Source organism: Phytophthora infestans, genomic scaffold (genome assembly GCF_000142945.1).
Source record: "Phytophthora infestans T30-4 supercont1.11 genomic scaffold, whole genome shotgun sequence".
NCBI classification, from domain to species: Eukaryota; Oomycota; class Peronosporomycetes; order Peronosporales; family Peronosporaceae; genus Phytophthora; species Phytophthora infestans.
Window position 1 is genome coordinate 1058084 of NW_003303748.1, and position 27518 is coordinate 1085601.

Here is a 27518-nt window from a genome sequence, read left to right on the forward strand (position 1 = left end):
ATGGAGGTCCGGGTCCCCCGGTGGCTATCCAACCTTCTAGCCCTCCTGTGCTCCACGCACACTTTAATGCCACCACCACGTCGGGCGACTCGAGGCTGATCATCGTCAGTCTTCATGCCGCCGGCGCCCGGCGCCCACTTCGCGCACTCCTGGCCTCAGGAGCGTCGAATAACTTCTTTCGCGAATCGTGCTTATCGATGCTTCCAAGAGAGATCGCAGTCCGTAATAATCGAGGTCAGGTCGTCGTCAAACTTGCTGACGGAAAGCCACGCCGCGTTGCGCGGCGCGAGATCACGTTGCCGTATACATTCGACGGCTTCCGCAGCAACGACGACTTCCTCGTGATTGAGATGAGCTACGCGTTCGACTGCATCTTGGGTATCCCGTGGTTGTCACGATATCAACCAGAGATTGACTGGTTGGCTCGGTCGGTTTAACACCGCTCTGGCTTCAAGGTGCTCACACACCTTTTGGTTGCCCAAAAGGACTGGCCCTATGTCAGGGTAGTGGACCGGTTGTCCACAATGCAGGTTGAGCAGAGAGCGAGCGATGGCCCTCTCTGTGTGTCTTGCACAGCGCTGTTGCGCGAAAACTCCTCGCTGCGAAGCGAGGTTGATAACACTTTGGCGGTAGAGCAGGGGCTCCCGCAATCTGAGCAGACGGTCGAGCATGGGTTCCCGCCACGTAACACGGCGGTCGAGCATGGTTTTTCCGTCACGTAACACGGCGGTCGAGCATGGTTTTTCCGTCACGCAACACGACGGTCGAGCATGGGCTCCCGTCACGCAACACGGCGGTCGAGCATGGGTTCCCGTCACGCAACACGACGGTCGAGCATGGGTTCCCGTCACGCAACACGGCGGTCGAGCATGTGTTCCCGTCACGCAACACGGCGGTCGAGCATGGGTTTCCGTCACGCAACACGGCGGTCGAGCATGGGTTCCCGCAACACACCAAGGCGGTTGAGCATGGGTTCCCGCAAAACACTCTAGCGGTTGAGCAAAGGTTCCCGCAACGCGATTCGGCGGTCGAGCAGTTGAAGCTCCCGTCATCCACAGCATTGGTCGAGCAGTTGACACTCCCACCGGCTACGACGGCGATCGAGCAGGGGCTCTCGCCAGTCGATGGCGCGGTCGAGCATCGAGAGCTCCCGCGCACTACCGACACGGTTGATGGTGCCCCTCCGTGTCTAAAGGGGGGGGGTGATCCCTCGTCCAGCGATAGCGAGACTTCTGTCTCGAGCAGCAGTACGAGACGCCACAAGAAGAAATCCAAGCGACGCCGTCTTAAGCGACGTGGTCAGCCCACCGCCGATATCGCAGTGAATGAGTCCATACACGTCCTGGAACACGTGGAAGGAGGCGCCGTTCGCTCACGCACACTTGGCATTGAGAGCCCACCTCGCGACGCTTCTTCCATCACACGCCTTCCGGGTCTTTCCTGGAAACATTTTCTGCGCGATCTGAAGTCAGGAGACATCGAGCAGGTCTGCTTGATCACCGAGTCTGCCTCGGCGGAAGAGATCCACACGGTCGCTACCGACAATCTTCCACCTCGTCTAAAGAACGCTGAGCCGAAGTCGGCGCGCGAAGAGCGCTTCGCTGCCCAGTCGTGGGAGTCACTCCGCGACTCGGGCAATCCAGTATACGACACCGTCCGCGAGTTCGCGGATGTTTTTCCCGACAAGATTCCAGCTGAGCTCCCTGCTGACAAAGGCATTCACCATGAGATTGATCTCACGCCGGGTTCCAAGTACTGTGTGACGCGACAGTGGCTCCTCCCACGCGATCAGGTTAAAGCCATTGACGACTTCTTCGAGAGCCGCCGCAAAGCGGGTCACGTGCGCGAGAGTACCTCGCCACACTCGAGTTCGACGTTCTGCGTGAAGAAGGCCACGGGTGGTTGGCGCAATGTTCACGCTTTTAACAAGCTAAACGACGCCACCATCCCAGCACAAACTCCGATCCCTCGGAAGGATATGGTACTTGACACCATGGGCCACAGTGTTATTTTCAGCGCCATCGACCTGACCGATGGCTTCTATCTGATCTTGATGCGACTCAGCGACATCCCGCTCACAGCGGTGAGCACTCCCAGCGGGATGCTGTGGGAGTGGCTTGTCATGCCGCAGGGCCTGAAAAACGCACCAGCCACGGTCAATCGCATGGTTTCCCACGTTCTGCGCCCACTTCGCGACTTCGCTCCGAGCTACATCGATGACATCTTCGTTCACAGCCGCGCTGAGGGCGATCTCAGCGCCACAGAAGCTCACTTGAATCACTTACGACAAGTGTTCCAAGTCATGCGCGAAAACAAACTGTACGCAAACTTGAAGAAGTGCATTTTCTGTGCCCCGGAGATTCCGGTGCTTGGCTGTTATGTGAGCAAAAATGGTGTCCGAGCGGATTCTGAGAAGGTCTCGTCCATCCGTGCGTGGCCCACGCCGCAGAATCAGACTGAATTGCGTCAGTGGCCTGGCCTCTCAAATTTTCTCCACAAGTACACGAAAAATTACGCTGGTCTGATCCAGCCATTGTCTTCATTGCTGAAGAAAGACATCACGTGGTCGTGGACTCCCGAACATCAGTCAGCCTTTAATGCAGTGAAGAAAAGCTTGGCGGAGGCCCCAATCCTGGCGCTTCCAGAAGACTCAAAGCCATTCCACGTTGTTTGCGACGCGAGCGACTTCGCCATCGGCTGTGCACTGATGCAGTTCGACGACGAAGGTCGCGAACGCGTCGTGAGTTACCAATCCAGACAGATGAAGCCCGCTGAGAAGAATTATCCGGTCCACGACAAGTCACTCTTTGCGATGCGCTACGCACTGATCAAATTCAACGTGTACTTACTCGGTGAGCAGACATTCGCGATCTACACAGATCACGCGTCGCTGCGAACAGCGACGAAGAGCCCTCATCTCTCTCAGCGCATGGCACGATGGCTGTCATTCTTCTCCGAGTACAGCTTCGTCGTTCACTATAAGCCAGGCAAGAATAACATCCTTGCGGATGCCCTATCTCGGCGCCCCGATTACGATCCACGCCGAGATTTGGGTCGTCAGTCACTTGAAGACGCGGACGACGACGAATTGGACTGCGCCACATGTGTAGCCGCAGGTGTGAACCTGATGACGGCGGTATCTCCAATACCTCCCCTGCGGAAAGAGATCTCTGCCGCGTATCGAGATGACTCGATATATGCCGGTATCCTGGAACACCTTCGCACACCAAGTGATGCCACGCTAAAGACACTGAGCCGCTCCACGCGCGACCAGATTCACAGATACCAACTTGACGGTGATCTGCTGATGTACAGTATCGATCGATTCGATGCTCCTCGCGTCGTTGTCCCCAACGACCCCGATCTACGCGCAGGAATTATACACGAATTCCATGACGCTCCAGTGGGTGGCCACTTGGACCGTGAGAAGACTTTCGCAGCGGTATCCCGCGACTTCTACTGGCCTCACCTATACAAGTGGGTGCGCAAGTGGGTCCGCTCCTGCGAAACTTGTCAACGCGTTAAACCGTCACCGTCATCGCAAGCTCCGCTGCGTTCTCTCCCTCTGGCGACAGAGGCGTGGCGCTCTGTGTCAATGGACTTCATATTCGGTCTCCCACCCGATACTGACGGTCGTACTGGTGTTCTGGTCTTCGTGGATCGCTTAAGCAAGATGTGCCATCTCGTTCCGGTTCCGGACTCAATCACCGCGGCCGATACCGAGGTGCACTTTGTCGACGCTGTCTTTCGACATCACAGCCTTCCTGAATCAATCGTCTCTGACCGCGATCCCCGATTCACATCGGCGTTCTGGACGAAACTCTTCGACCTCTTGGGCACCAAACTCCTCATGTCGACGGCGGCGCACCCGGAGACTGACGGGCAAACGGAACGTGTCAACCGCGTGCTAGAAGATGTTCTGCGCAGTTACGCCCCGTCCTTCGAGAACTGGAGTTCCTTCCTGCCTCTTGCGGAGTTTGCACTCAACAATGCCGAACACGCGTCGACGGGATTGACTCCGTTCTTCGTCAACAACGCGCGTCATCCACGTGTCCCCGCACAACTTGCTGTGGGCCAGCCCACGGCGACTGATGGCTTCACTCTGGAGGGGGAGGAATGTGATAGCCCTGCCCAACCGGTTCCGATACTGGTTCAACCACCGGTTTCCGGTGAGACAACGGTTCTGCCGTCTACGAGTTCAGCTACTCCTGCAGTAGACATCAACGCGGTGACGCGTTTACAGTCGAAGAAGATCCTCGCACCCGCGCAATCCACGTCGTCGCTGTTAGTTGACTGGACACACCGAACGCTGATCGCTCCAGCACAGCCACACTCGACTGTGGCTAACTACGCGCCGAAACCTCCAGTGCGACCCGCTGACAAGGCAGCGGTATCCGACTTGGTCCTTCATCGTCAATCGGTTACCCGATTCGTCCGTGACGCGCTACAACTCGCGGTTGACAAGCAGAAGGAAAACGCTGACAAACGTGGCCGCAAGAACACAAGTGCATTCAAGATTGGTGAGCGTGTAATACTCTCAACGGATGGAATTCGTACCTCTGCTATTACGAACCTAGGCGTGAGCAAACTCGCGCCGCGCTACATTGGGCCATTCAAAGTACTACGAGTTATGGGTGATGCCTACACGCTAGAAATTCCTACGTCGCTACGACTACACCCGACGTTCTACGTCGGGCGACTTAAGAAGTATCTTCCCGCGATGATCCCGGAGGCGGAACAGGAGAATGCGTTGAGCGGCACTCGCGATGAGCCTGTCGAGCTAGCGTCCCATCTGTCCTAGTTCCCCGCTCGCGCGGAAGAGCTCCACCCCTCGGTCGGCCAAACACCTGCGCCTCCAGACTACGCAGTCGCTGCAAGAGTTCACGATTCGCCTCGGCGTTCCGAGAGCTCTCAGCCGCCCGCTCGGCCTCCTCCTGTACGACCCAAGAAGTGTTCAGCGCCTGCTCAACGTCGTCCTGGTCAACCAGGTCGCGTCGAATTCCACCGCGACGGTCCTCCGCCCATCGTTGACTCGAATAAAGATACGTGCTGGATCGTGGGCCGTATTGTTGATCACGAAGATCCTCCCCACGCGCGTCACTCGACCAAGTCGTCGGCAAAACAAGCGGCTCCCGCCGCGCGGAAGTATAAGGTACGATGGCTCGGGTTTCAACGTGCTGATGACACGTGGGAGCCTCGCGCCAACTTGCTTCGTGACGTTCCTGATGTCGTCCACGACTACGACTCCAGCCTTGAGTCAAACGCGGCCGCGAGCGACCTCGTGGCGATCGAGAACGCGATCGACTACGCGCCCGACGAGACGTCGAATGCGCCGGAGACGGGCTCCGTCGCGAACGCTATCGGCGCGAGCCGCCGCGAATAGCCGCCTGGGTGAGCTCGGAGAGTGAGCGCTTATACTTCTCGATCCAAGCGTGTTCGGTCGGCATGAGCGGATACTCGACAATATGCTGATCCCACTCAGCTTGCTTCGGGCGTTCGCAGATGTCACACGAACTGCAACCTTCGCGTACGTTGACATAGCACAAACGGTCTTCGGTTCAAGCGTCGTCGCAGACTTTCAGGCGCAGATCACCGAGTGAATGCTCGGCTTGTAGGGCTTCGCGATCACCGAGCCAGCCGACGACACTTTCTCCAGCCTCTTGCATCCGATTCCACCGCCGGATGAATGCGTACCATGATCTCTGCAAAGCTTCGTACGACGCGCCGTCGAGTGTTTTGTTCCGGAGACGCCCGAAGCGCCGAAAGTGGTCCTGCATGGTGTCCAGCGCGTCCGGGGTCACCGCCCCGGACAAGTCGTACAGCGCCCACGGGTTCATATCCTCGTTCATTACGCCGGGCCGAACCCCAAGTCGACTCACGCTCTCAGGTGCGATATCAGCGGTCCACCCACTGTTCAGCGTCGTCGCCGACGCTGGAGCCGTCCGCGTTGTTCCGCTTCCTGCCTGGTTCGCCGCCCCCGTCTGCTGCGCCATGTTGTTCTCGTCCGCGTAAGTTGTATTGTGCTGCTCCTGGGCTTCGCAAGAGCTCCCGCCCGTCAAGTTCTCAAGCGTTCTCTTCTCCGCCATTTCCCAGTTTTTCCTGATTGTTCTCCGAAGTGCACCCACATTATTTGATTGCTGTCTTAAGAGGGGGGTGATGTAATGGGCCCTCCCAAGTTACATATGTAGGTAGTTTTATAGGTTCTTTGTAGTGGTTCACACCATTACATAAGTAGGTAGATTTGTATTACAAAAGTAGGTGCAGCAGCACACGAGTAGCGTGTGCTGAACTGCCGTCACCTTATTGGTTGAAATATGGGGAGCCAGACCCATAATCAACCAACAAGGAGTTGACGTGGTCAGGGCAAGCCGCCCTGGACCTAAATAAAAACAGAGTTGATTTTCCTTCAGACTAAGTACTTGGTTTTAGTATCACTGGACTTGTACGCTTCCTCATCACTCAACGGACACCCCAGGCCTGTTACAGTTGCCAGGTTGCAATTCCTCCAAACCCATCGCGAAGGTCCGATAAAGAGGAATATGAAAGTGATATGTCTACCACTTGACAACTGAATGAACATACACATATTTTAGAGTTTTATCGGACTTGATACGTCCGATCGGGTGGCTTGGATGACTCACCTAGACCTACTACATCCGATTGGTTTAAATCATGATTTAGATTAACTGTGATTGGCTGGTGATATTTTCTGACAGGTAATTGGCAGTGTATACCCATACAAAATTCAAGTATGGTCCAATAAACTATCATATTCATCCATAGGTCGCCAAGTACGCGAGCTCAAAAGAGGGCAGCCAACAGCCGAACCGCGGAAACGTGGGGGGGGGCACAACACGACACGTGATACACTCCGCCACCGCGGACAGGACATCTTCACTACAAGGGTGAACGTTGGCTACGAGATAGCCCAACTGCCGCACCTGAAGAAAAGAAAGAAGCCAGGTCACATAAGAATAAGGCTTGGAAAGTCAAGCGTGCAGCTGAAGGGAAACCGTCGACAGAGATCGCTGGACCCAATGATGGAGAGAAAGTAGTGAGCAAGGTGTTAAATGACGAGGAGTACACAGGTCTGATCAATGGAGCCGTGGGGATCTGAATGTGTCCAGACAGTGTCTGGACTGTGATAGACAAGTCTATCCTTCCAGCAGATGGAATATCCAACAAGGTTTTGCTCGAGGGATGATTAGCGCAGAGTTGTTAGTGCAGTACAGTATGGAGTGAGGACAGACGTAGAGTGGTCTAGGCGGCCATAGTGGAGAAGAAGTCTTGCGTGTAGAAGGAGAAGACGCTTGTGTCGGACTTGGTAAAAGGAGAAGAGCTTGTGGTGGACTTGGTAAAAAGAGAAGTGATGAATTATAGAGTCTGGTGTTCTAGAGGGGAGTTACTCTCCACCAACCAGTCCAGTTATATACGATTTCTCTATATGAAATAACACAATTATATTCCACCAGATAGTCATCATCACATCGGAGATGCACTTCAACAGCCTCCCACATCGAGGAATGTGTATGATGACTATCTGTCGGATAGTATTTAATGTACCACAGGTGGCTGTTTATAACAGTCCGGTACGTACATGAGCATTTACAAGAAGTAGATCTTGTTTTGATATTGATGGTATTTTTCCTTTGACTTTCATTGTCAGATTTGTCATCTTGTGCCGTTTTGCTTTGGCAGGGACTGTGCTGATTTCTTGTTTTCATTGTTATTTTGGATACTCAGGAAAACCTTAGAGGATTAAACCTGTTCACCGTAGTGATTGTTGGTATTATCGTTTTAGTTATACGAATTTGTAGCAGCTACTTCAGGGAAACCTTTAATTTTAAGGATCAAAAACCTGCTTGCTCTGTTGTTGTTATCGTTTTAGTTATACGAATTTGTAGAAGCTACCTCAAGAAAACCTTTAATTTTAAGGATCAAAAACCTGCTCGCTCTGTTGTTGTTATCGTTTTAGTTATACGAATTTGTAGAAGCTACCTCAGGAGAACCTTTGAGGATACACCTGTTCACCGTATGTGTCTTTATATATTTTGTGTAAGCGTTTTAGCTTTGTTCATTTCTTAAACTGTCATTGTTTTGCTCTTTCATATGTGGATATTTCTTCACAATGTGTGGTTTGGTTTTTGTTTTTCGCTGCTGAGGTCTTATAGAGTTGGCTCCCAATTTCATGAAATGGTTGATATAGGTGTTGCAGTCATTTTCAAGTTGTTCTGACTATTATTATTGAGGGTTTATAGGTTTTCAAATATTTTTGAAGAAAGGCTGCAGCTTTTAAGAGCATAAATAACATCAAACAGTGTCATTGGTAGCGTACGCATCATATTTGCAGTAAGTGCGCAGGCTCTCGTCGTTGGGGTTATTTTTCTCCCTAGAGGCTCATCGAGTTGTTTCTCGTTTGGAAGTTTATAATTTTATTTTTACTTCACAAGCGCTAGCGATAGATTTGCAAACTATCGAATTCATTGTAGATGAAATTGATGCAGTAAAACTATAGTTTGCTTTCTGTAGACAGAGGCTTTTGTAGGCTTGTGTTGTAGTCATAAAGTGCTGAATATATTTTTTTTTATTCATTCTTTTTGTTCGGTTATGGATATGTTTGAAACTTTTGCCAGTGACAATAAATGTTAAAGTTTGGCGAATGCATGAATAGTTTTTGGCATTGATGCCTCCCAGTTTCATACATTTCTTTAAGTATTTCTCTCTCAACGTTTTTTTTTTTTTGTCGTACAAGCTATTAATAGGCAGTCTTTGTGAAATTTGCAATTTTGTATTTGCATCATGCAAATTGCATATTTGTTTTTGTGCGTTATATTTCTTTTGTGAATGTAGCATAAATATGTTTTGAGCAGCTAGGTAACAATGCTTGCACCAAAGCAATATTCTCAGTAGGAACACACTTCACTCACATTTTACCTATTATAGCTCACATCTTTGGGGCATTTTTCTCCCTAGTGGCTCTTCGGATTGTAATTCGGATTTTATTATACTTCGAAGTAGTGAGAAGCATGCACACTATTTAGTCAATTGACAGAGACATTGCTCATGCAAAAAAGTGTTATTGCTCGGTAAGCGTAGATGGAGGCATTGTTAGCACATCTTTACTGTTCAGGAAGCTGAATGTCTTGGTAGTATGCCATTCATTATCTGTCGAGACATTTTACGGCAGAGGTTTATACATTTTTGTTCTTGCCTTTCATTTTCACCTTGACTAAGTTATTTTCCAGTTCCTCATTTTTATTTGACTTATCTTTTCAGATTAAAGCCTCCCAAGTTTCTTGAGGATGTTTAACTCAGAGTTCAACACAGTTTTTTTTACTTGGTTGAATTGGGCAGTAGGCATCATTTGTGTTTGCATTGTCAAGTTGACGTTTTCGTGTGTGTAGTGTATTTTCACTCTTTATTCCTTTTTCTTTAGGATTGTACAGCATTTTTCTCCCTAGTGGCTCTTCGGATTGTAATTCGGATTTTATTATACTTCGAAGTAGTGAGAAGCATGCACACTATTTAGTCAATTGACAGAGACATTGCTCATGCAAAAAAGTGTTATTGCTCGGTAAGCGTAGATGGAGGCATTGTTAGCACATCTTTACTGTTCAGGAAGCTGAATGTCTTGGTAGTATGCCATTCATTATCTGTCGAGACATTTTACGGCAGAGGTTTATACATTTTTGTTCTTGCCTTTCATTTTCACCTTGACTAAGTTATTTTCCAGTTCCTCATTTTTATTTGACTTATCTTTTCAGATTAAAGCCTCCCAAGTTTCTTGAGGATGTTTAACTCAGAGTTCAACACAGTTTTTTTTACTTGGTTGAATTGGGCAGTAGGCATCATTTGTGTTTGCATTGTCAAGTTGACGTTTTCGTGTGTGTAGTGTATTTTCACTCTTTATTCCTTTTTCTTTAGGATTGTACAGCGGCTCAGTGGCTTGCCTGGACTTTGATTTCTCTTCTCTATGTTTCTTTGTGAACAATATGCAGCAACATCGATGGCAGTGGCTCGAGGCTTGCCATCTTTGGATTCTCTTCTTTAATTTTTGAATCAAAACTTTTGATTGTTGGATCATACAATTACTACGATAAAATAAATGACACTTAGCCTGAGTATGCAGAGGCACGGTGGCTTGCTTTCTTTGCACTACAATGGTAGTATACTGCCATTATTGTTTGTAGTAGTAGTGGAGATAGTAATATGATAATTCCAACATTATCGTGGGCGATATTACAGCCCGTATGCTCTGCTCATAGCAAGCTCGTTACGCAGTGCGTATTATAATGGGCGATATTACTGCCCGTATGCTCTGCTTATAGCGGGCCAATGCGTGGGCGACACTTCTGCCCATGTGCTCCGCTTATAGCAGGCCAATGCGTGTGCGTGTCATCGTGGGCGCAGTTACAACCCAAACGCGCCGCTTATAGCGGGATCAATACGCAGTGCGTATGATTCGAAGTCTAGGGAGATTTTTCTCTAGCTTGATATCGCGTGGCAGACGTTCTGCTCACCGCGCGCAGCTCGTTAGCTGGCGTAGAGGGCAACATGGCCTTGAGGTGCCGGTGGCACATGGTAGACTCCCGTGCATCCTCTCGTCGGCGTCGAGTTCATGCCCTGTTAAGTCAGGTGGCGCTCTGCGTTTGAGCCGCCCTTATTGGTAGGAAGCGTCGGGCTTATAACCTGTTCGAGGGATGATTAGCGCAGAGTTGTTAGTGCAGTACAGTATGGAGTGAGGACAAAAGTAGAGTGGTCTAGGCGGCCATAGTGGAGAAGAAGTCTTGAGTGTAGAAGGAGAAGACGCTTGTGTCGGACTTGGTAAAAGGAGAAGAGCTTGTGGTGGACTTGGTAAAAAGAGAAGTGATGAATTATAGAGTCTGGTGTTCTAGAGGGGAGTTACTCTCCACCAACCAGTCCAGTTATATACGATTTCTTTATATGAAATAACACAATTATATTCCACCAGATAGTCATCATCACATCGGAGATGCACTTCAACAGCCTCCCACATCGAGGAATGTGTATGATGACTATCTGTCGGATAGTATTTAATGTACCACAGGTGGCTGTTTATAACAGTCCTGTACGTACATGAGCATTTACAAGAAGTAGATCTTGTTTTGATATTGATGGTATTTTTCCTTTGACTTTCATTGTCAGATTTGTCATCTTGTGCCGTTTTGCTTTGGCAGGGACTGTGCTGATTTCTTGTTTTCATTGTTATTTTGGATACTCAGGAAAACCTTAGAGGATTAAACCTGTTCACCGTAGTGATTGTTGGTATTATCGTTTTAGTTATACGAATTTGTAGCAGCTACTTCAGGGAAACCTTTAATTTTAAGGATCAAAACCTGTTCGCTGAATTGTTGCTGTTATCATTTTAGTTATACGAATTTGTAGAAGCTACCTCAAGAAAACCTTTAATTTTAAGGATCAAAAACCTGCTCGCTCTGTTGTTGTTATCGTTTTAGTTATACGAATTTGTAGAAGCTACCTCAGGAGAACCTTTGAGGATACACCTGTTCACCGTATGTGTCTTTATATATTTTGTGTAAGCGTTTTAGCTTTGTTCATTTCTTAAACTGTCATTGTTTTGCACTTTCATATGTGGATTTTTTTTCACAATGTGTGGTTTGGTTTTTGTTTTTCGCTGCTGAGGTCTTATAGAGTTGCCTCCCAATTTCATGAAATGGTTGATATAGGTGTTGCAGTCATTTTCAAGTTGTTCTGACTATTATTATTGAGGGTTTATAGGTTTTCAAATATTTTTGAAGAAATGCTGCAGCTTTTAAGAGCATAAATAACATCAAACAGTGTCATTGGTAGCGTACGCATCATATTTGCAGTAAGTGCGCAGGCTCTCGTCGTTGGGGTTATTTTTCTCCCTAGAGGCTCATCGAGTTGTTTCTCGTTTGGAAGTTTATATTTTTTTTTTACTTCACAAGCGCTAGCGATAGATTTGCAAACTATCGAATTCATCGTAGATGAAATTGATGCAGTAAAACTATAGTTTGCTTTCTGTAGACAGAGGCTTTTGTAGGCTTGTGTTGTAGTCATAAAGTGCTGAATATATTTTTTTTATTCATTCTTTTGGTACGGTTATGGATATGTTTGAAACTTTTGCCAGTGACAATAAATGTTAAAGTTTGGCGAATGGCATGAATAGTTTTTGGCATTGATGCCTCCCAGTTTCATACATTTCTTTAAGGATTTCTCTCTCAACGTTTGGTTTTTTTTTTGTCGTACAAGCTATTAATAGGCAGTCTTTGTGAAATTTGCAATTTTGTATTTGCATCATGCAAATTGCATATTTGTTTTTGTGCGTTATATTTCTTTTGTGAATGTAGCATAAATATGTTTTGAGCAGCTAGGTAACAATGCTTGCACCAAAGCAATATTCTCAGTAGGAACACACTTCACTCACATTTTACCTATTATAGCTCACATCTTTGGGGCATTTTTCTCCCTAGTGGCTCTTCGGATTGTAATTCGGATTTTATTATACTTCGAAGTAGTGAGAAGCATGCACACTATTTAGTCAATTGACAGAGACATTGCTCATGCAAAAAAGTGTTATTGCTCGGTAAGCGTAGATGGAGGCATTGTTAGCACATCTTTACTGTTCAGGAAGCTGAATGTCTTGGTAGTATGCCATTCATTATCTGTCGAGACATTTTACGGCAGAGGTTTATACATTTTTGTTCTTGCCTTTCATTTTCACCTTGACTAAGTTATTTTCCAGTTCCTCATTTTTATTTGACTTACCTTTTCAGATTAAAGCCTCCCAAGTTTCTTGAGGATGTTTAACTCAGAGTTCAACACAGTTTTTTTTTACTTGGTTGAATTGGGCAGTAGGCATCATTTGTGTTTGCATTGTCAAGTTGACGTTTTCGTGTGTGTAGTGTATTTTCACTCTTTATTCCTTTTTCTTTAGGATTGTACAGCGGCTCAGTGGCTTGCCTGGACTTTGATTTCTCTTCTCTATGTTTCTTTGTGAACAATATGCAGCAACATCGATGGCAGTGGCTCGAGGCTTGCCATCTTTGGATTCTCTTCTTTAATTTTTGAATCAAAACTTTTGATTGTTGGATCATACAATTACTACGATAAAATAAATGGCACTTAGCCTGAGTATGCAGAGGCACGGTGGCTTGCTTTCTTTGCACTACAATGGTAGTATACTGTTATTATTGTTTGTAGTAGTAGTGGAGATAGTAATATGATAATTCCAACATTATCGTGGGCGATATTACAGCCCGTATGCTCTGCTCATAGCAAGCTCGTTACGCAGTGCGTATTATAATGGGCGATATTACTGCCCGTATGCTCTGCTTATAGCGGCCCAATGCGTGGGCGACACTTCTGCCCATGTGCTCCGCTTATAGCAGGCCAATGCGTGTGCGTGTCATCGTGGGCGCAGTTACAAACCCAAGCGCGCCGCTTATAGCGGGATCAATACGCAGTGCGTATGATTCGAAGTCTAGGGAGATTTTCCTCTAGCTTGATATCGCGTGACAGACGTTCTGCTCACCGCGCGCAGCTCGTTAGCTGGCGTAGAGGGCAACATGGCCTTGAGGTGCCGGTGGCACATGGTAGACTCCCGTGCATCCTCTCGTCGGCGTCGAGTTCATGCCCTGTTAAGTCAGGTGGCGCTCTGCGTTTGAGCCGCCCTTATTGGTAGGAAGCGTCGGGCTTATAACCTGTTCGAGGGATGATTAGCGCAGAGTTGTTAGTGCAGTACAGTATGGAGTGAGGACAAAAGTAGAGTGGTCTAGGCGGCCATAGTGGAGAAGAAGTCTTGAGTGTAGAAGGAGAAGACGCTTGTGTCGGACTTGGTAAAAGGAGAAGAGCTTGTGGTGGACTTGGTAAAAAGAGAAGTGATGAATTATAGAGTCTGGTGTTCTAGAGGGGAGTTACTCTCCACCAACCAGTCCAGTTATATACGATTTCTCTATATGAAATAACACAATTGTATTCCACCAGAGTCATCATCACATCGGAGATGCACTTCAACAGCCTCCCACATCGAGGAATGTGTATGATGACTATCTGTCGGATAGTATTTAATGTACCACAGGTGGCTGTTTATAACAGTCCTGTACGTACATGAGCATTTACAAGAAGTAGATCTTGTTTTGATATTGATGGTATTTTTCCTTTGACTTTCATTGTCAGATTTGTCATCTTGTGCCGTTTTGCTTTGGCAGGGACTGTGCTGATTTCTTGTTTTCATTGTTATTTTGGATATTCAGGAAAACCTTAGAGGATTAAACCTGTTCACCGTAGTGATTGTTGGTATTATCGTTTTAGTTATACGAATTTGTAGCAGCTACTTCAGGGAAACCTTTAACTTTAAGGATCAAAACCTGTTCGCTGAATTGTTGCTGTTATCATTTTAGTTATACGAATTTGTAGAAGCTACCTCAAGAAAACCTTTAATTTTAAGGATCAAAAACCTGCTCGCTCTGTTGTTGTTATCGTTTTAGTTATACGAATTTGTAGAAGCTACATCAGGAGAACCTTTGAGGATACACCTGTTCACCGTATGTGTCTTTATATATTTTGTGTAAGCGTTTTAGCTTTGTTCATTTCTTAAACTGTCATTGTTTTGCTCTTTCATATGTGGATATTTCTTCACAATGTGTGGTTTGGTTTTTGTTTTTCGCTGCTGAGGTCTTAAAGAGTTGCCTCCCAATTTCATGAAATGGTTGATATAGGTGTTGCAGTCATTTTCAAGTTGTTCTGACTATTATTATTGAGGGTTTATAGGTTTTCAAATATTTTTGAAGAAAGGCTGCAGCTTTTAAGAGCATAAATAACATCAAACAGTGTCATTGGTAGCGTACGCATCATATTTGCAGTAAGTGCGCAGGCTCTCGTCGTTGGGGTTATTTTTCTCCCTAGAGGCTCATCGAGTTGTTTCTCGTTTGGAAGTTTATAATTTTATTTTTACTTCACAAGCGCTAGCGATAGATTTGCAAACTATCGAATTCATTGTAGATGAAATTGATGCAGTAAAACTATAGTTTGCTTTCTGTAGACAGAGGCTTTTGTAGGCTTGTGTTGTAGTCATAAAGTGCTGAATATATTTTTTTTATTCATTCTTTTGGTACGGTTATGGATATGTTTGAAACTTTTGCCAGTGACAATAAATGTTAAAGTTTGGCGAATGCATGAATAGTTTTTGGCATTGATGCCTCCCAGTTTCATACATTTCTTTAAGTATTTCTCTCTCAACGTTTGGTTTTTTTTTGTCGTACAAGCTATTAATAGGCAGTCTTTGTGAAATTTGCAATTTTGTATTTGCATCATGCAAATTGCATATTTGTTTTTGTGCATTATATTTCTTTTGTGAATGTAGCATAAATATGTTTTGAGCAGCACCAAAGCAATATTCTCAGTAGGAACACACTTCACTCACATTTTACCTATTATAGCTCACATCTTTGGGGCATTTTTCTCCCTAGTGGCTCTTCGGATTGTAATTCGGATTTTATTATACTTCGAAGTAGTGAGAAGCATGCACACTATTTAGTCAATTGACAGAGACATTGCTCATGCAAAAAAGTGTTATTGCTCGGTAAGCGTAGATGGAGGCATTGTTAGCACATCTTTACTGTTCAGGAAGCTGAATGTCTTGGTAGTATGCCATTCATTATCTGTCGAGACATTTTACGGCAGAGGTTTATACATTTTTGTTCTTGCCTTTCATTTTCACCTTGACTAAGTTATTTTCCAGTTCCTCATTTTTATTTGACTTACCTTTTCAGATTAAAGCCTCCCAAGTTTCTTGAGGATGTTTAACTCAGAGTTCAACACAGTTTTTTTTTACTTGGTTGAATTGGGCAGTAGGCATCATTTGTGTTTGCATTGTCAAGTTGACGTTTTCGTGTGTGTAGTGTATTTTCACTCTTTATTCCTTTTTCTTTAGGATTGTACAGCGGCTCAGTGGCTTGCCTGGACTTTGATTTCTCTTCTCTATGTTTCTTTGTGAACAATATGCAGCAACATCGATGGCAGTGGCTCGAGGCTTGCCATCTTTGGATTCTCTTCTTTAATTTTTGAATCAAAACTTTTGATTGTTGGATCATACAATTACTACGATAAAATAAATGGCACTTAGCCTGAGTATGCAGAGGCACGGTGGCTTGCTTTCTTTGCACTACAATGGTAGTATACTGCCATTATTGTTTGTAGTAGTAGTGGAGATAGTAATATGATAATTCCAACATTATCGTGGGCGATATTACAGCCCGTATGCTCTGCTCATAGCAAGCTCGTTACGCAGTGCGTATTATAATGGGCGATATTACTGCCCGTATGCTCTGCTTATAGCGGGCCAATGCGTGGGCGACACTTCTGCCCATGTGCTCCGCTTATAGCAGGCCAATGCGTGTGCGTGTCATCGTGGGCGCAGTTACAACCCAAACGCGCCGCTTATAGCGGGATCAATACGCAGTGCGTATGATTCGAAGTCTAGGGAGATTTTCCTCTAGCTTGATATCGCGTGGCAGACGTTCTGCTCACCGCGCGCAGCTCGTTAGCTGGCGTAGAGGGCAACATGGCCTTGAGGTGCCGGTGGCACATGGTAGACTCCCGTGCATCCTCTCGTCGGCGTCGAGTTCATGCCCTGTTAAGTCAGGTGGCGCTCTGCGTTTGAGCCGCCCTTATTGGTAGGAAGCGTCGGGCTTATAACCTGTTCGAGGGATGATTAGCGCAGAGTTGTTAGTGCAGTACAGTATGGAGTGAGGACAAAAGTAGAGTGGTCTAGGCGGCCATAGTGGAGAAGAAGTCTTGAGTGTAGAAGGAGAAGACGCTTGTGTCGGACTTGGTAAAAGGAGAAGAGCTTGTGGTGGACTTGGTAAAAAGAGAAGTGATGAATTATAGAGTCTGGTGTTCTAGAGGGGAGTTACTCTCCACCAACCAGTCCAGTTATATACGATTTCTCTATATGAAATAGCACAATTATATTTCACTAGATAGTCATCATCACATCGGAGATGCACTTCAACAGCCTCCCACATCGAGGAATGTGTATGATGACTATCTGTCGGATAGTATTTAATGTACCACAGGTGGCTGTTTATAACAGTCCTGTACGTACATGAGCATTTACAAGAAGTAGATCTTGTTTTGATATTGATGGTATTTTTCCTTTGACTTTCATTGTCAGATTTGTCATCTTGTGCCGTTTTGCTTTGGCAGGGACTGTGCTGATTTCTTGTTTTCATTGTTATTTTGGATACTCAGGAAAACCTTAGAGGATTAAACCTGTTCACCGTAGTGATTGTTGGTATTATCGTTTTAGTTATACGAATTTGTAGCAGCTACTTCAGGGAAACCTTTAATTTTAAGGATCAAAAACCTGCTCGCTCTGTTGTTGTTATCGTTTTAGTTATACGAATTTGTAGAAGCTACCTCAAGAAAACCTTTAATTTTAAGGATCAAAAACCTGCTCGCTCTGTTGTTGTTATCGTTTTAGTTATACGAATTTGTAGAAGCTACCTCAGGAGAACCTTTGAGGATACACCTGTTCACCGTATGTGTCTTTATATATTTTGTGTAAGCGTTTTAGCTTTGTTCATTTCTTAAACTGTCATTGTTTTGCTCTTTCATATGTGGATATTTCTTCACAATGTGTGGTTTGGTTTTTGTTTTTCGCTGCTGAGGTCTTAAAGAGTTGCCTCCCAATTTCATGAAATGGTTGATATAGGTGTTGCAGTCATTTTCAAGTTGTGCTGACTATTATTATTGAGGGTTTATAGGTTTTCAAATATTTTTGAAGAAATGCTGCAGCTTTTAAGAGCATAAATAACATCAAACAGTGTCATTGGTAGCGTACGCATCATATTTGCAGTAAGTGCGCAGGCTCTCGTCGTTGGGGTTATTTTTCTCCCTAGAGGCTCATCGAGTTGTTTCTCGTTTGGAAGTTTATAATTTTATTTTTACTTCACAAGCGCTAGCGATAGATTTGCAAACTATCGAATTCATTGTAGATGAAATTGATGCTGTAAAACTATAGTTTGCTTTCTGTAGACAGAGGCTTTTGTAGGCTTGTGTTGTAGTCATAAAGTGCTGAATATATTTTTTTTTATTCATTCTTTTGGTACGGTTATGGATATGTTTGAAACTTTTGCCAGTGACAATAAATGTTAAAGTTTGGCGAATGCATGAATAGTTTTTGGCATTGATGCCTCCCAGTTTCATACATTTCTTTAAGTATTTCTCTCTCAACGTTTGGTTTTTTTTTTGTCGTACAAGCTATTAATAGGCAGTCTTTGTGAAATTTGCAATTTTGTATTTGCATCATGCAAATTGCATATTTGTTTTTGTGCATTATATTTCTTTTGTGAATGTAGCATAAATATGTTTTGAGCAGCTAGGTAACAATGCTTGCACCAAAGCAATATTCTCAGTAGGAACACACTTCACTCACATTTTACCTATTATAGCTCACATCTTTGGGGCATTTTTCTCCCTAGTGGCTCTTCGGATTGTAATTCGGATTTTATTATACTTCGAAGTAGTGAGAAGCATGCACACTATTTAGTCAATTGACAGAGACATTGCTCATGCAAAAAAGTGTTATTGCTCGGTAAGCGTAGATGGAGGCATTGTTAGCACATCTTTACTGTTCAGGAAGCTGAATGTCTTGGTAGTATGTTATTCATTATCTGTCGAGACATTTTACGGCAGAGGTTTATACATTTTTGTTCTTGCCTTTCATTTTCACCTTGACTAAGTTATTTTCCAGTTCCTCATTTTTATTTGACTTATCTTTTCAGATTAAAGCCTCCCAAGTTTCTTGAGGATGTTTAACTCAGCGTTCAACACAGTTTTTTTGACTTGGTTGAATTGGGCAGTAGGCATCATTTGTGTTTGCATTGTCAAGTTGACGTTTTCGTGTGTGTAGTGTATTTTCACTCTTTATTCCTTTTTCTTTAGGATTGTACAGCATTTTTCTCTCTAGTGGCTCTTCGGATTGTAATTCGGATTTTATTATACTTCGAAGTAGTGAGAAGCATGCACACTATTTAGTCAATTGACAGAGACATTGCTCATGCAAAAAAGTGTTATTGCTTGGTAAGCGTAGATGGAGGCATTGTTAGCACATCTTTACTGTTCAGGAAGCTGAATGTCTTGGTAGTATGCCATTCATTATCTGTCGAGACATTTTACGGCAGAGGTTTATACATTTTTGTTCTTGCCTTTCATTTTCACCTTGACTAAGTTATTTTCCAGTTCCTCATTTTTATTTGACTTATCTTTTCAGATTAAAGCCTCCCAAGTTTCTTGAGGATGTTTAACTCAGAGTTCAACACAGTTTTTTTTACTTGGTTGAATTGGGCAGTAGGCATCATTTGTGTTTGCATTGTCAAGTTGACGTTTTCGTGTGTGTAGTGTATTTTCACTCTTTATTCCTTTTTCTTTAGGATTGTACAGCGGCTCAGTGGCTTGCCTGGACTTTGATTTCTCTTCTCTATGTTTCTTTGTGAACAATATGCAGCAACATCGATGGCAGTGGCTCGAGGCTTGCCATCTTTGGATTCTCTTCTTTAATTTTTGAATCAAAACTTTTGATTGTTGGATCATACAATTACTACGATAAAATAAATGGCACTTAGCCTGAGTATGCAGAGGCACGGTGGCTTGCTTTCTTTGCACTACAATGGTAGTATACTGCCATTATTGTTTGTAGTAGTAGTGGAGATAGTAATATGATAATTCCAACATTATCGTGGGCGATATTACAGCCCGTATGCTCTGCTCATAGCAAGCTCGTTACGCAGTGCGTATTTTAATGGGCGATATTACTGCCCGTATGCTCTGCTTATAGCGGGCCAATGCGTGGGCGACACTTCTGCCCATGTGCTCCGCTTATAGCAGGCCAATGCGTGTGCGTGTCATCGTGGGCGCAGTTACAACCCAAACGCGCCGCTTATAGCGGGATCAATACGCAGTGCGTATGATTCGAAGTCTAGGGAGATTTTCCTCTAGCTTGATATCGCGTGGCAGACGTTCTGCTCACCGCGCGCAGCTCGTTAGCTGGCGTAGAGGGCAACATGGCCTTGAGGTGCCGGTGGCACATGGTAGACTCCCGTGCATCCTCTCGTCGGCGTCGAGTTCATGCCCTGTTAAGTCAGGTGGCGCTCTGCGTTTGAGCCGCCCTTATTGGTAGGAAGCGTCGGGCTTATAACCTGTTCGAGGGATGATTAGCGCAGAGTTGTTAGTGCAGTACAGTATGGAGTGAGGACAAAAGTAGAGTGGTCTAGGCGGCCATAGTGGAGAAGAAGTCTTGAGTGTAGAAGGAGAAGACGCTTGTGTCGGACTTGGTAAAAGGAGAAGAGCTTGTGGTGGACTTGGTAAAAAGAGAAGTGATGAATTATAGAGTCTGGTGTTCTGGAGGGGAGTTACTCTCCACCAACCAGTCCAGTTATATACGATTTCTCTATATGAAATAGCACAATTATATTTCACTAGATAGTCATCATCACATCGGAGATCAACAGGTTTAAATGCAGGAGGACTCAAAGACTCGTGTACCGGTTGGTAATAAAAACTACGCTGAGTCATGAGACTGCTCTGATTGATGGGAAAAAATGTACGACCGGCGGTCGTACAAGGCTGACTTGAAGAGAAAGATAAGAATGACGGGAATTCTGTGGCTAATTTAGAGTCCTGTGGGTCTTCTCGGTTATTTTCGTTGGTCTGTTTCAGCATGCGTTGGCGCTGGCTGAACGTCTATGGATTTCAATTCTAGGATCGGACAAAATAGATGCCTCAGAATGGATGTGTGTTCCATGTACACCGACGGCAACATCAACTGGACAGTGGTGTACAAACGATATCTTCTTAACATTAAGACGCAACAAAATAAGCGGAATAATCCTATCATCACTACTCAAATCCAAAGGTAACCGACTCAGACCCCCCCGTCTGTACGCAAGTGGTATCTTTGACTTGACGCGTCGTCTTCGGAACTCCATGATCCCTATAAATGATCCCAACACGCTATTAACTACAGTGAGTGTAGTAGCGTTTACGCACGCTTCTCCTTTTCCACAGTAAACAGCGACTGCAGAGAAGACCACGGCAAGTGCCATGATAACCAATCCTCCATCAAAGTACCATCGAATCCATCCTGACCTGACATCATCAAGTAGTGCTGCATCAAAATCATGTTACAGTAGTTGTGGGGGAGAATAACGCACTTACGCTTGTACTTGATGCCTTGATCCGGCTCATCCGGACAGTCCACCAGCACATGGATGTCTCTGTCTACTTGCTCGAGGTTGTCACCGAAGTATTCATCATTGTTCAGTCTGCACGTCTCGTCCAGTAGCAAGTGCTCTTGCATGAGGTTTTTGATTCGGTCTGGAATTTTTTTCGCCTTAACCGCCTTGATGTCTGCGTCTCGCGAGTTTAGCCAAGTGTCACCCTCCCGCGCGAGATACAGCTTCAGCAGATCTGCATCAAAGTAGATCAAACCGGGCTTCTCCTCCTTGATCTTCTCTTTCAGATCACCGACCATCTCGCTGAGCTCAATGTCCACAGAGAAGACGCTCCCGACTCCAACCACCGCGCAGAGCAGCTTCACCATCGTGTTTCTTTTTGTGGAATGCCAGATTTTCTTCTCTGAGCCCAATAATCCTTGCAATTCATTCCACAATTCATTAGCTGATAGAAACGAGGATGTGACAATTGTGTTCGATAGTTTGATGGAGTCACCGGATCCAGCAGCTGATTAATTCTTAATTTTTGTTCAAATTCTACAATTTTAGGATGTGGAAGCTGCTTGCAACAAGTTTGAGCTGGTGGAACTTCTCGCCCATGGCGTATTTACCTTCTGTATCGACGATTGGAAAAGCTCTGGAATGGGCCCAAGAGGGAGCACAGCGTTTGATACGTTGTTGAGCTCGATCACAGCGAAGTCGCAGCTGAGTAACAATTCGTCGCCAGTGACGAAATGCGTGTGCTCAACGACGTCGAGTGGCCAGTTGACCGGCAGCAACGAGTTGGCTGGGACCTCCACGGTACAAGCACTGATAAAGGTAAGACCGAGCATATGACTGAAGAATACACGCCTTCATCGCTTGATGTGCTAGCATAGCAGCTCGACTAAGTGCCTTCGGGCTCGTCTGTGGTTGCTTTACAGTTGAGATTTTAGATGTTAACCGGAGAGCATATTGGGGGTAATTTGGAGGACGATCCAAGCACCGGACACTTTGTGAACGGCCAGCGACAAACAAGCAGCACAAACTGAGAAAATGCGTCAAGAAACGCACACAGCAAACAGCTCCGTTGTCTTCCAACAGACAAGGGCGAACCTTTGTTGCAAGCGTCGTGACTGCATCCAGCACTCAAAAATGAGGCCAAACACAGTCGAACGGCAACCCTTTGGAAGATCTCAGCACCGTCACCATGTACAGCCCCTCGTAGCAAATCCTCTGCACCTCCAGCATCATTTGCACTGAACTTGCACTCGCCATTCGCGACTCCATTGCGCTCCCCGATACTTAGCAAATAACTTGGTGGAAACTTGCAATAAACTCGAGGAGCAAACTCCAAAAGACGCCACAGCAGCACGTGACACACCCGAGCCACAGCGAACCGACATGGAGCCAAGCAGAGAGCAGGATAAGAGCACTGTGTATCAATCACTCTAAACAGCAAAACGAGGTAACAAGAGACACTTGGCCCAATAGTAAACCAATGTGTAAACATTGTTTACAACGGAGCAGAGAGCACGTAAATACACATCGAGTCCTTCACACACCACTGAAACCCCATCATTTCATTCTCCTTTTGTCACTTAAATCCTCGTTGTGACCCGAGTGTGAGGAGAAGAAAGAGGTCAACAAACAACATGCAACACACTCGGACAAGGTTTACCCCCTTATTGAAGCCCCAACTAATCGAAGAGAGCCCCTACAATAAATAGGCCTCCCCTCTCTCTTGTCTAGGGTTACAGGCAGCCCATCAGACCACCTAATATCGGTCGCAGTGCGCGCAAAGCCCAAATAACATGTAAAGTGCTGCTCCACTCGGTGTAAAACAACACAAATACACCGGTACACTTTGTTCCAGATCTCCACCACCCATCGCTTTGTGACAAGGAGACTCCAATCCCCCTTCCACTCCATACCGGCAGCCACAAGGTCCAGACGACATACGCACGCCACCCTGATGTCCCTAAAGCAAGTTCATGATTCTTGAAGTCTCCACACGCACGCTGTCCCTCGCTATAAAGTCTCCATCATCGGCCGCCATATACAGATATCTGCACATAAAGTATCAAATGTTTGTCAATTTTCAGGATAGAAACCTGTTAAATCGGATTGAGTGCAGCCACTCTGTAGTTAATTTGTCAAGAAGTGGATTCTACAAAAAATAAACTACACTGGACAGCAATCTGTATTTGCCATTGCAGTTTTGTTTCTTTCTCTCGTAGCCAAACAATCATGACGCTAAACACGAAGCTCGAGTGTAGATGTAGGTGCATCGGTGGATGATCTTTCTTTCATCTTGCTCAAATGTAGCCATTTCGAAGCGTCCTTGGTTAAATCCTATTGGAGACGATGACCGAGCCAGCAGTGTTTCCTGCCTTGGCAAGAGCAAAAAAGCTCTTTCTACTTCGGAATCGATCCACAAACGTCACGAACGAGAAGCCACAGTGTATCATCAAGCTCAAGGTGTTTTGAGTTTCAGCTACCTAAAGGAAATACGAGCTCGCCCACAAGAACCACATCGTGGTGCAGGACCGCGTCGATACCCTTGTGCACTCGCTGACTTCTGCTCGGATTTTGATAAGCATTTCCGGCTCATTGACAACGACTTGTCGATTCTGAATACGTCGGTAAGACGGGAGTACCAACGTGAATCTCTAGCTCTTGAGAAGGGCTGTTGGATTTGAAAGTAAACGTTAAATGGAGTAACTCCCGTAAATCAGGAGGAAGTACGGGTTTGTCGTGTTCGACCACGCGTCAGTGAAATCGCCCTCCGGTTAACATCTAAAATCTCAACTGTAAAGCAACCACAGACGAGCCCGAAGGCACTTAGTCGAGCTGCTATGCTAGCACATCAAGCGATGAAGGCGTGTATTCTTCAGTCATATGCTCGGTCTTACCTTTATCAGTGCTTGTACCGTGGAGGTCCCAGCCAACTCGTTGCTGCCGGTCAACTGGCCACTCGACGTCGTTGAGCACACGCATTTCGTCACTGGCGACGAAGTGTTACTCAGCTGCGACTTCGCTGTGATCGAGCTCAACAACGTATCAAACGCTGTGCTCCCTCTTGGGCCCATTCCAGAGCTTTTCCAATCGTCGATACAGAAGGTAAATACGCCATGGGCGAGAAGTTCCACCAGCTCAAACTTGTTGCAAGCAGCTTCCACATCCTAAAATTGTAGAATTTGAACAAAAATTAAGAATTAATCAGCTGCTGGATCCGGTGACTCCATCAAACTATCGAACACAATTGTCACATCCTCGTTTCTATCAGCTAATGAATTGTGGAATGAATTGCAAGGATTATTGGGCTCAGAGAAGAAAATCTGGCATTCCACAAAAAGAAACACGATGGTGAAGCTGCTCTGCGCGGTGGTTGGAGTCGGGAGCGTCTTCTCTGTGGACATTGAGCTCAGCGAGATGGTCGGTGATCTGAAAGAGAAGATCAAGGAGGAGAAGCCCGGTTTGATCTACTTTGATGCAGATCTGCTGAAGCTGTATCTCGCGCGGGAGGGTGACACTTGGCTAAACTCGCGAGACGCAGACATCAAGGCGGTTAAGGCGAAAAAAATTCCAGACCGAATCAAAAACCTCATGCAAGAGCACTTGCTACTGGACGAGACGTGCAGACTGAACAATGATGAATACTTCGGTGACAACCTCGAGCAAGTAGACAGAGACATCCATGTGCTGGTGGACTGTCCGGATGAGCCGGATCAAGGCATCAAGTACAAGCGTAAGTGCGTTATTCTCCCCCACAACTACTGTAACATGATTTTGATGCAGCACTACTTGATGATGTCAGGTCAGGATGGATTCGATGGTACTTTGATGGAGGATTGGTTATCATGGCACTTGCCGTGGTCTTCTCTGCAGTCGCTGTTTACTGTGGAAAAGGAGAAGCGTGCGTAAACGCTACTACACTCACTGTAGTTAATAGCGTGTTGGGATCATTTATAGGGATCATGGAGTTCCGAAGACGACGCGTCAAGTCAAAGATACCACTTGCGTACAGACGGGGGGGTCTGAGTCGGTTACCTTTGGATTTGAGTAGTGATGATAGGATTATTCCGCTTATTTTGTTGCGTCTTAATGTTAAGAAGATATCGTTTGTACACCACTGTCCAGTTGATGTTGCCGTCGGTGTACATGGAACACACATCCATTCTGAGGCATCTATTTTGTCCGATCCTAGAATTGAAATCCATAGACGTTCAGCCAGCGCCAACGCATGCTGAAACAGACCAACGAAAATAACCGAGAAGACCCACAGGACTCTAAATTAGCCACAGAATTCCCGTCATTCTTATCTTTCTCTTCAAGTCAGCCTTGTACGACCGCCGGTCGTACATTTTTTCCCATCAATCAGAGCAGTCTCATGACTCAGCGTAGTTTTTATTACCAACCGGTACACGAGTCTTTGAGTCTTCCTGCATTTAAACCTGTTGATCTCCGATGTGATGATGACTATCTAGTGAAATATAATTGTGCTATTTCATATAGAGAAATCGTATATAACTGGACTGGTTGGTGGAGAGTAACTCCCCTCCAGAACACCAGACTCTATAATTCATCACTTCTCTTTTTACCAAGTCCACCACAAGCTCTTCTCCTTTTACCAAGTCCGACACAAGCGTCTTCTCCTTCTACACTCAAGACTTCTTCTCCACTATGGCCGCCTAGACCACTCTACTTTTGTCCTCACTCCATACTGTACTGCACTAACAACTCTGCGCTAATCATTCCTCGAACAGGTTATAAGCCCGACGCTTCCTACCAATAAGGGCGGCTCAAACGCAGAGCGCCACCTGACTTAACAGGGCATGAACTCGACGCCGACGAGAGGATGCACGGGAGTCTACCATGTGCCACCGGCACCTCAAGGCCATGTTGTCCTCTACGCCAGCTAACGAGCTGCGCGCGGTGAGCAGAACGTCTGCCACGCGATATCAAGCTAGAGGAAAATCTCCCTAGACTTCGAATCATACGCACTGCGTATTGATCCCGCTATAAGCGGCGCGTTTGGGTTGTAACTGCGCCCACGATGATACGCACACGCATTGGCCTGCTATAAGCGGAGCACATGGGCAGAAGTGTCGCCCACGCATTGGCCCGCTATAAGCAGAGCATACGGGCAGTAATATCGCCCATTATAATACGCACTGCGTAACGAGCTTGCTATGAGCAGAGCATACGGGCTGTAATATCGCCCACGATAATGTTGGAATTATCATATTACTATCTCCACTACTACTACAAACAATAATGGCAGTATACTACCATTGTAGTGCAAAGAAAGCAAGCCACCGTGCCTCTGCATACTCAGGCTAAGTGCCATTTATTTTATCGTAGTAATTGTATGATCCAACAATCAAAAGTTTTGATTCAAAAATTAAAGAAGAGAATCCAAAGATGGCAAGCCTCGAGCCACTGCCATCGATGTTGCTGCATATTGTTCACAAAGAAACATAGAGAAGAGAAATCAAAGTCCAGGCAAGCCACTGAGCCGCTGTACAATCCTAAAGAAAAAGGAATAAAGAGTGAAAATACACTACACACACGAAAACGTCAACTTGACAATGCAAACACAAATGATGCCTACTGCCCAATTCAACCAAGTAAAAAAAACTGTGTTGAACTCTGAGTTAAACATCCTCAAGAAACTTGGGAGGCTTTAATCTGAAAAGATAAGTCAAATAAAAATGAGGAACTGGAAAATAACTTAGTCAAGGTGAAAATGAAAGGCAAGAACAAAAATGTATAAACCTCTGCCGTAAAATGTCTCGACAGATAATGAATAACATACTACCAAGACATTCAGCTTCCTGAACAGTAAAGATGTGCTAACAATGCCTCCATCTACGCTTACCGAGCAATAACACTTTTTTGCATGAGCAATGTCTCTGTCAATTGACTAAATAGTGTGCATGCTTCTCACTACTTCGAAGTATAATAAAATCCGAATTACAATCCGAAGAGCCACTAGGGAGAAAAATGCCCCAAAGATGTGAGCTATAATAGGTAAAATGTGAGTGAAGTGTGTTCCTACTGAGAATATTGCTTTGGTGCAAGCATTGTTACCTAGCTGCTCAAAACATATTTATGCTACATTCACAAAAGAAATATAATGCACAAAAACAAATATGCAATTTGCATGATGCAAATACAAAATTGCAAATTTCACAAAGACTGCCTATTAATAGCTTGTACGACAAAAAAAAAACCAAACGTTGAGAGAGAAATACTTAAAGAAATGTATGAAACTGGGAGGCATCAATGCCAAAA

General features: G+C 45.5%; 2 protein-coding genes across 2 annotated transcripts; one reads left to right on the forward strand and one right to left on the reverse strand.

Annotated features, from left to right (window-relative positions):
• Nucleotides 1-21046: 21046 nt before the first annotated feature.
• PITG_07467 (Crinkler (CRN) family protein) lies at nucleotides 21047-21607 on the reverse strand (the record flags this gene model as incomplete). The annotated part of the gene is made up of 2 exons (XM_002904437.1): nucleotides 21047-21153; nucleotides 21223-21607. 2 exons carry the CDS (start codon nucleotides 21605-21607, stop codon nucleotides 21047-21049), a joined length of 492 nt encoding a protein of 163 aa, XP_002904483.1.
• A 2977-nt stretch (nucleotides 21608-24584) lies between these two features.
• On the forward strand, nucleotides 24585-25145 carry PITG_07468 (Crinkler (CRN) family protein; the record flags this gene model as incomplete). The annotated part of the gene is made up of 2 exons (XM_002904438.1): nucleotides 24585-24969; nucleotides 25039-25145. The coding sequence occupies 2 exons, from the start codon at nucleotides 24585-24587 to the stop codon at nucleotides 25143-25145; spliced, it is 492 nt and encodes a 163-aa protein (XP_002904484.1).
• Nucleotides 25146-27518: the final 2373 nt, after the last annotated feature.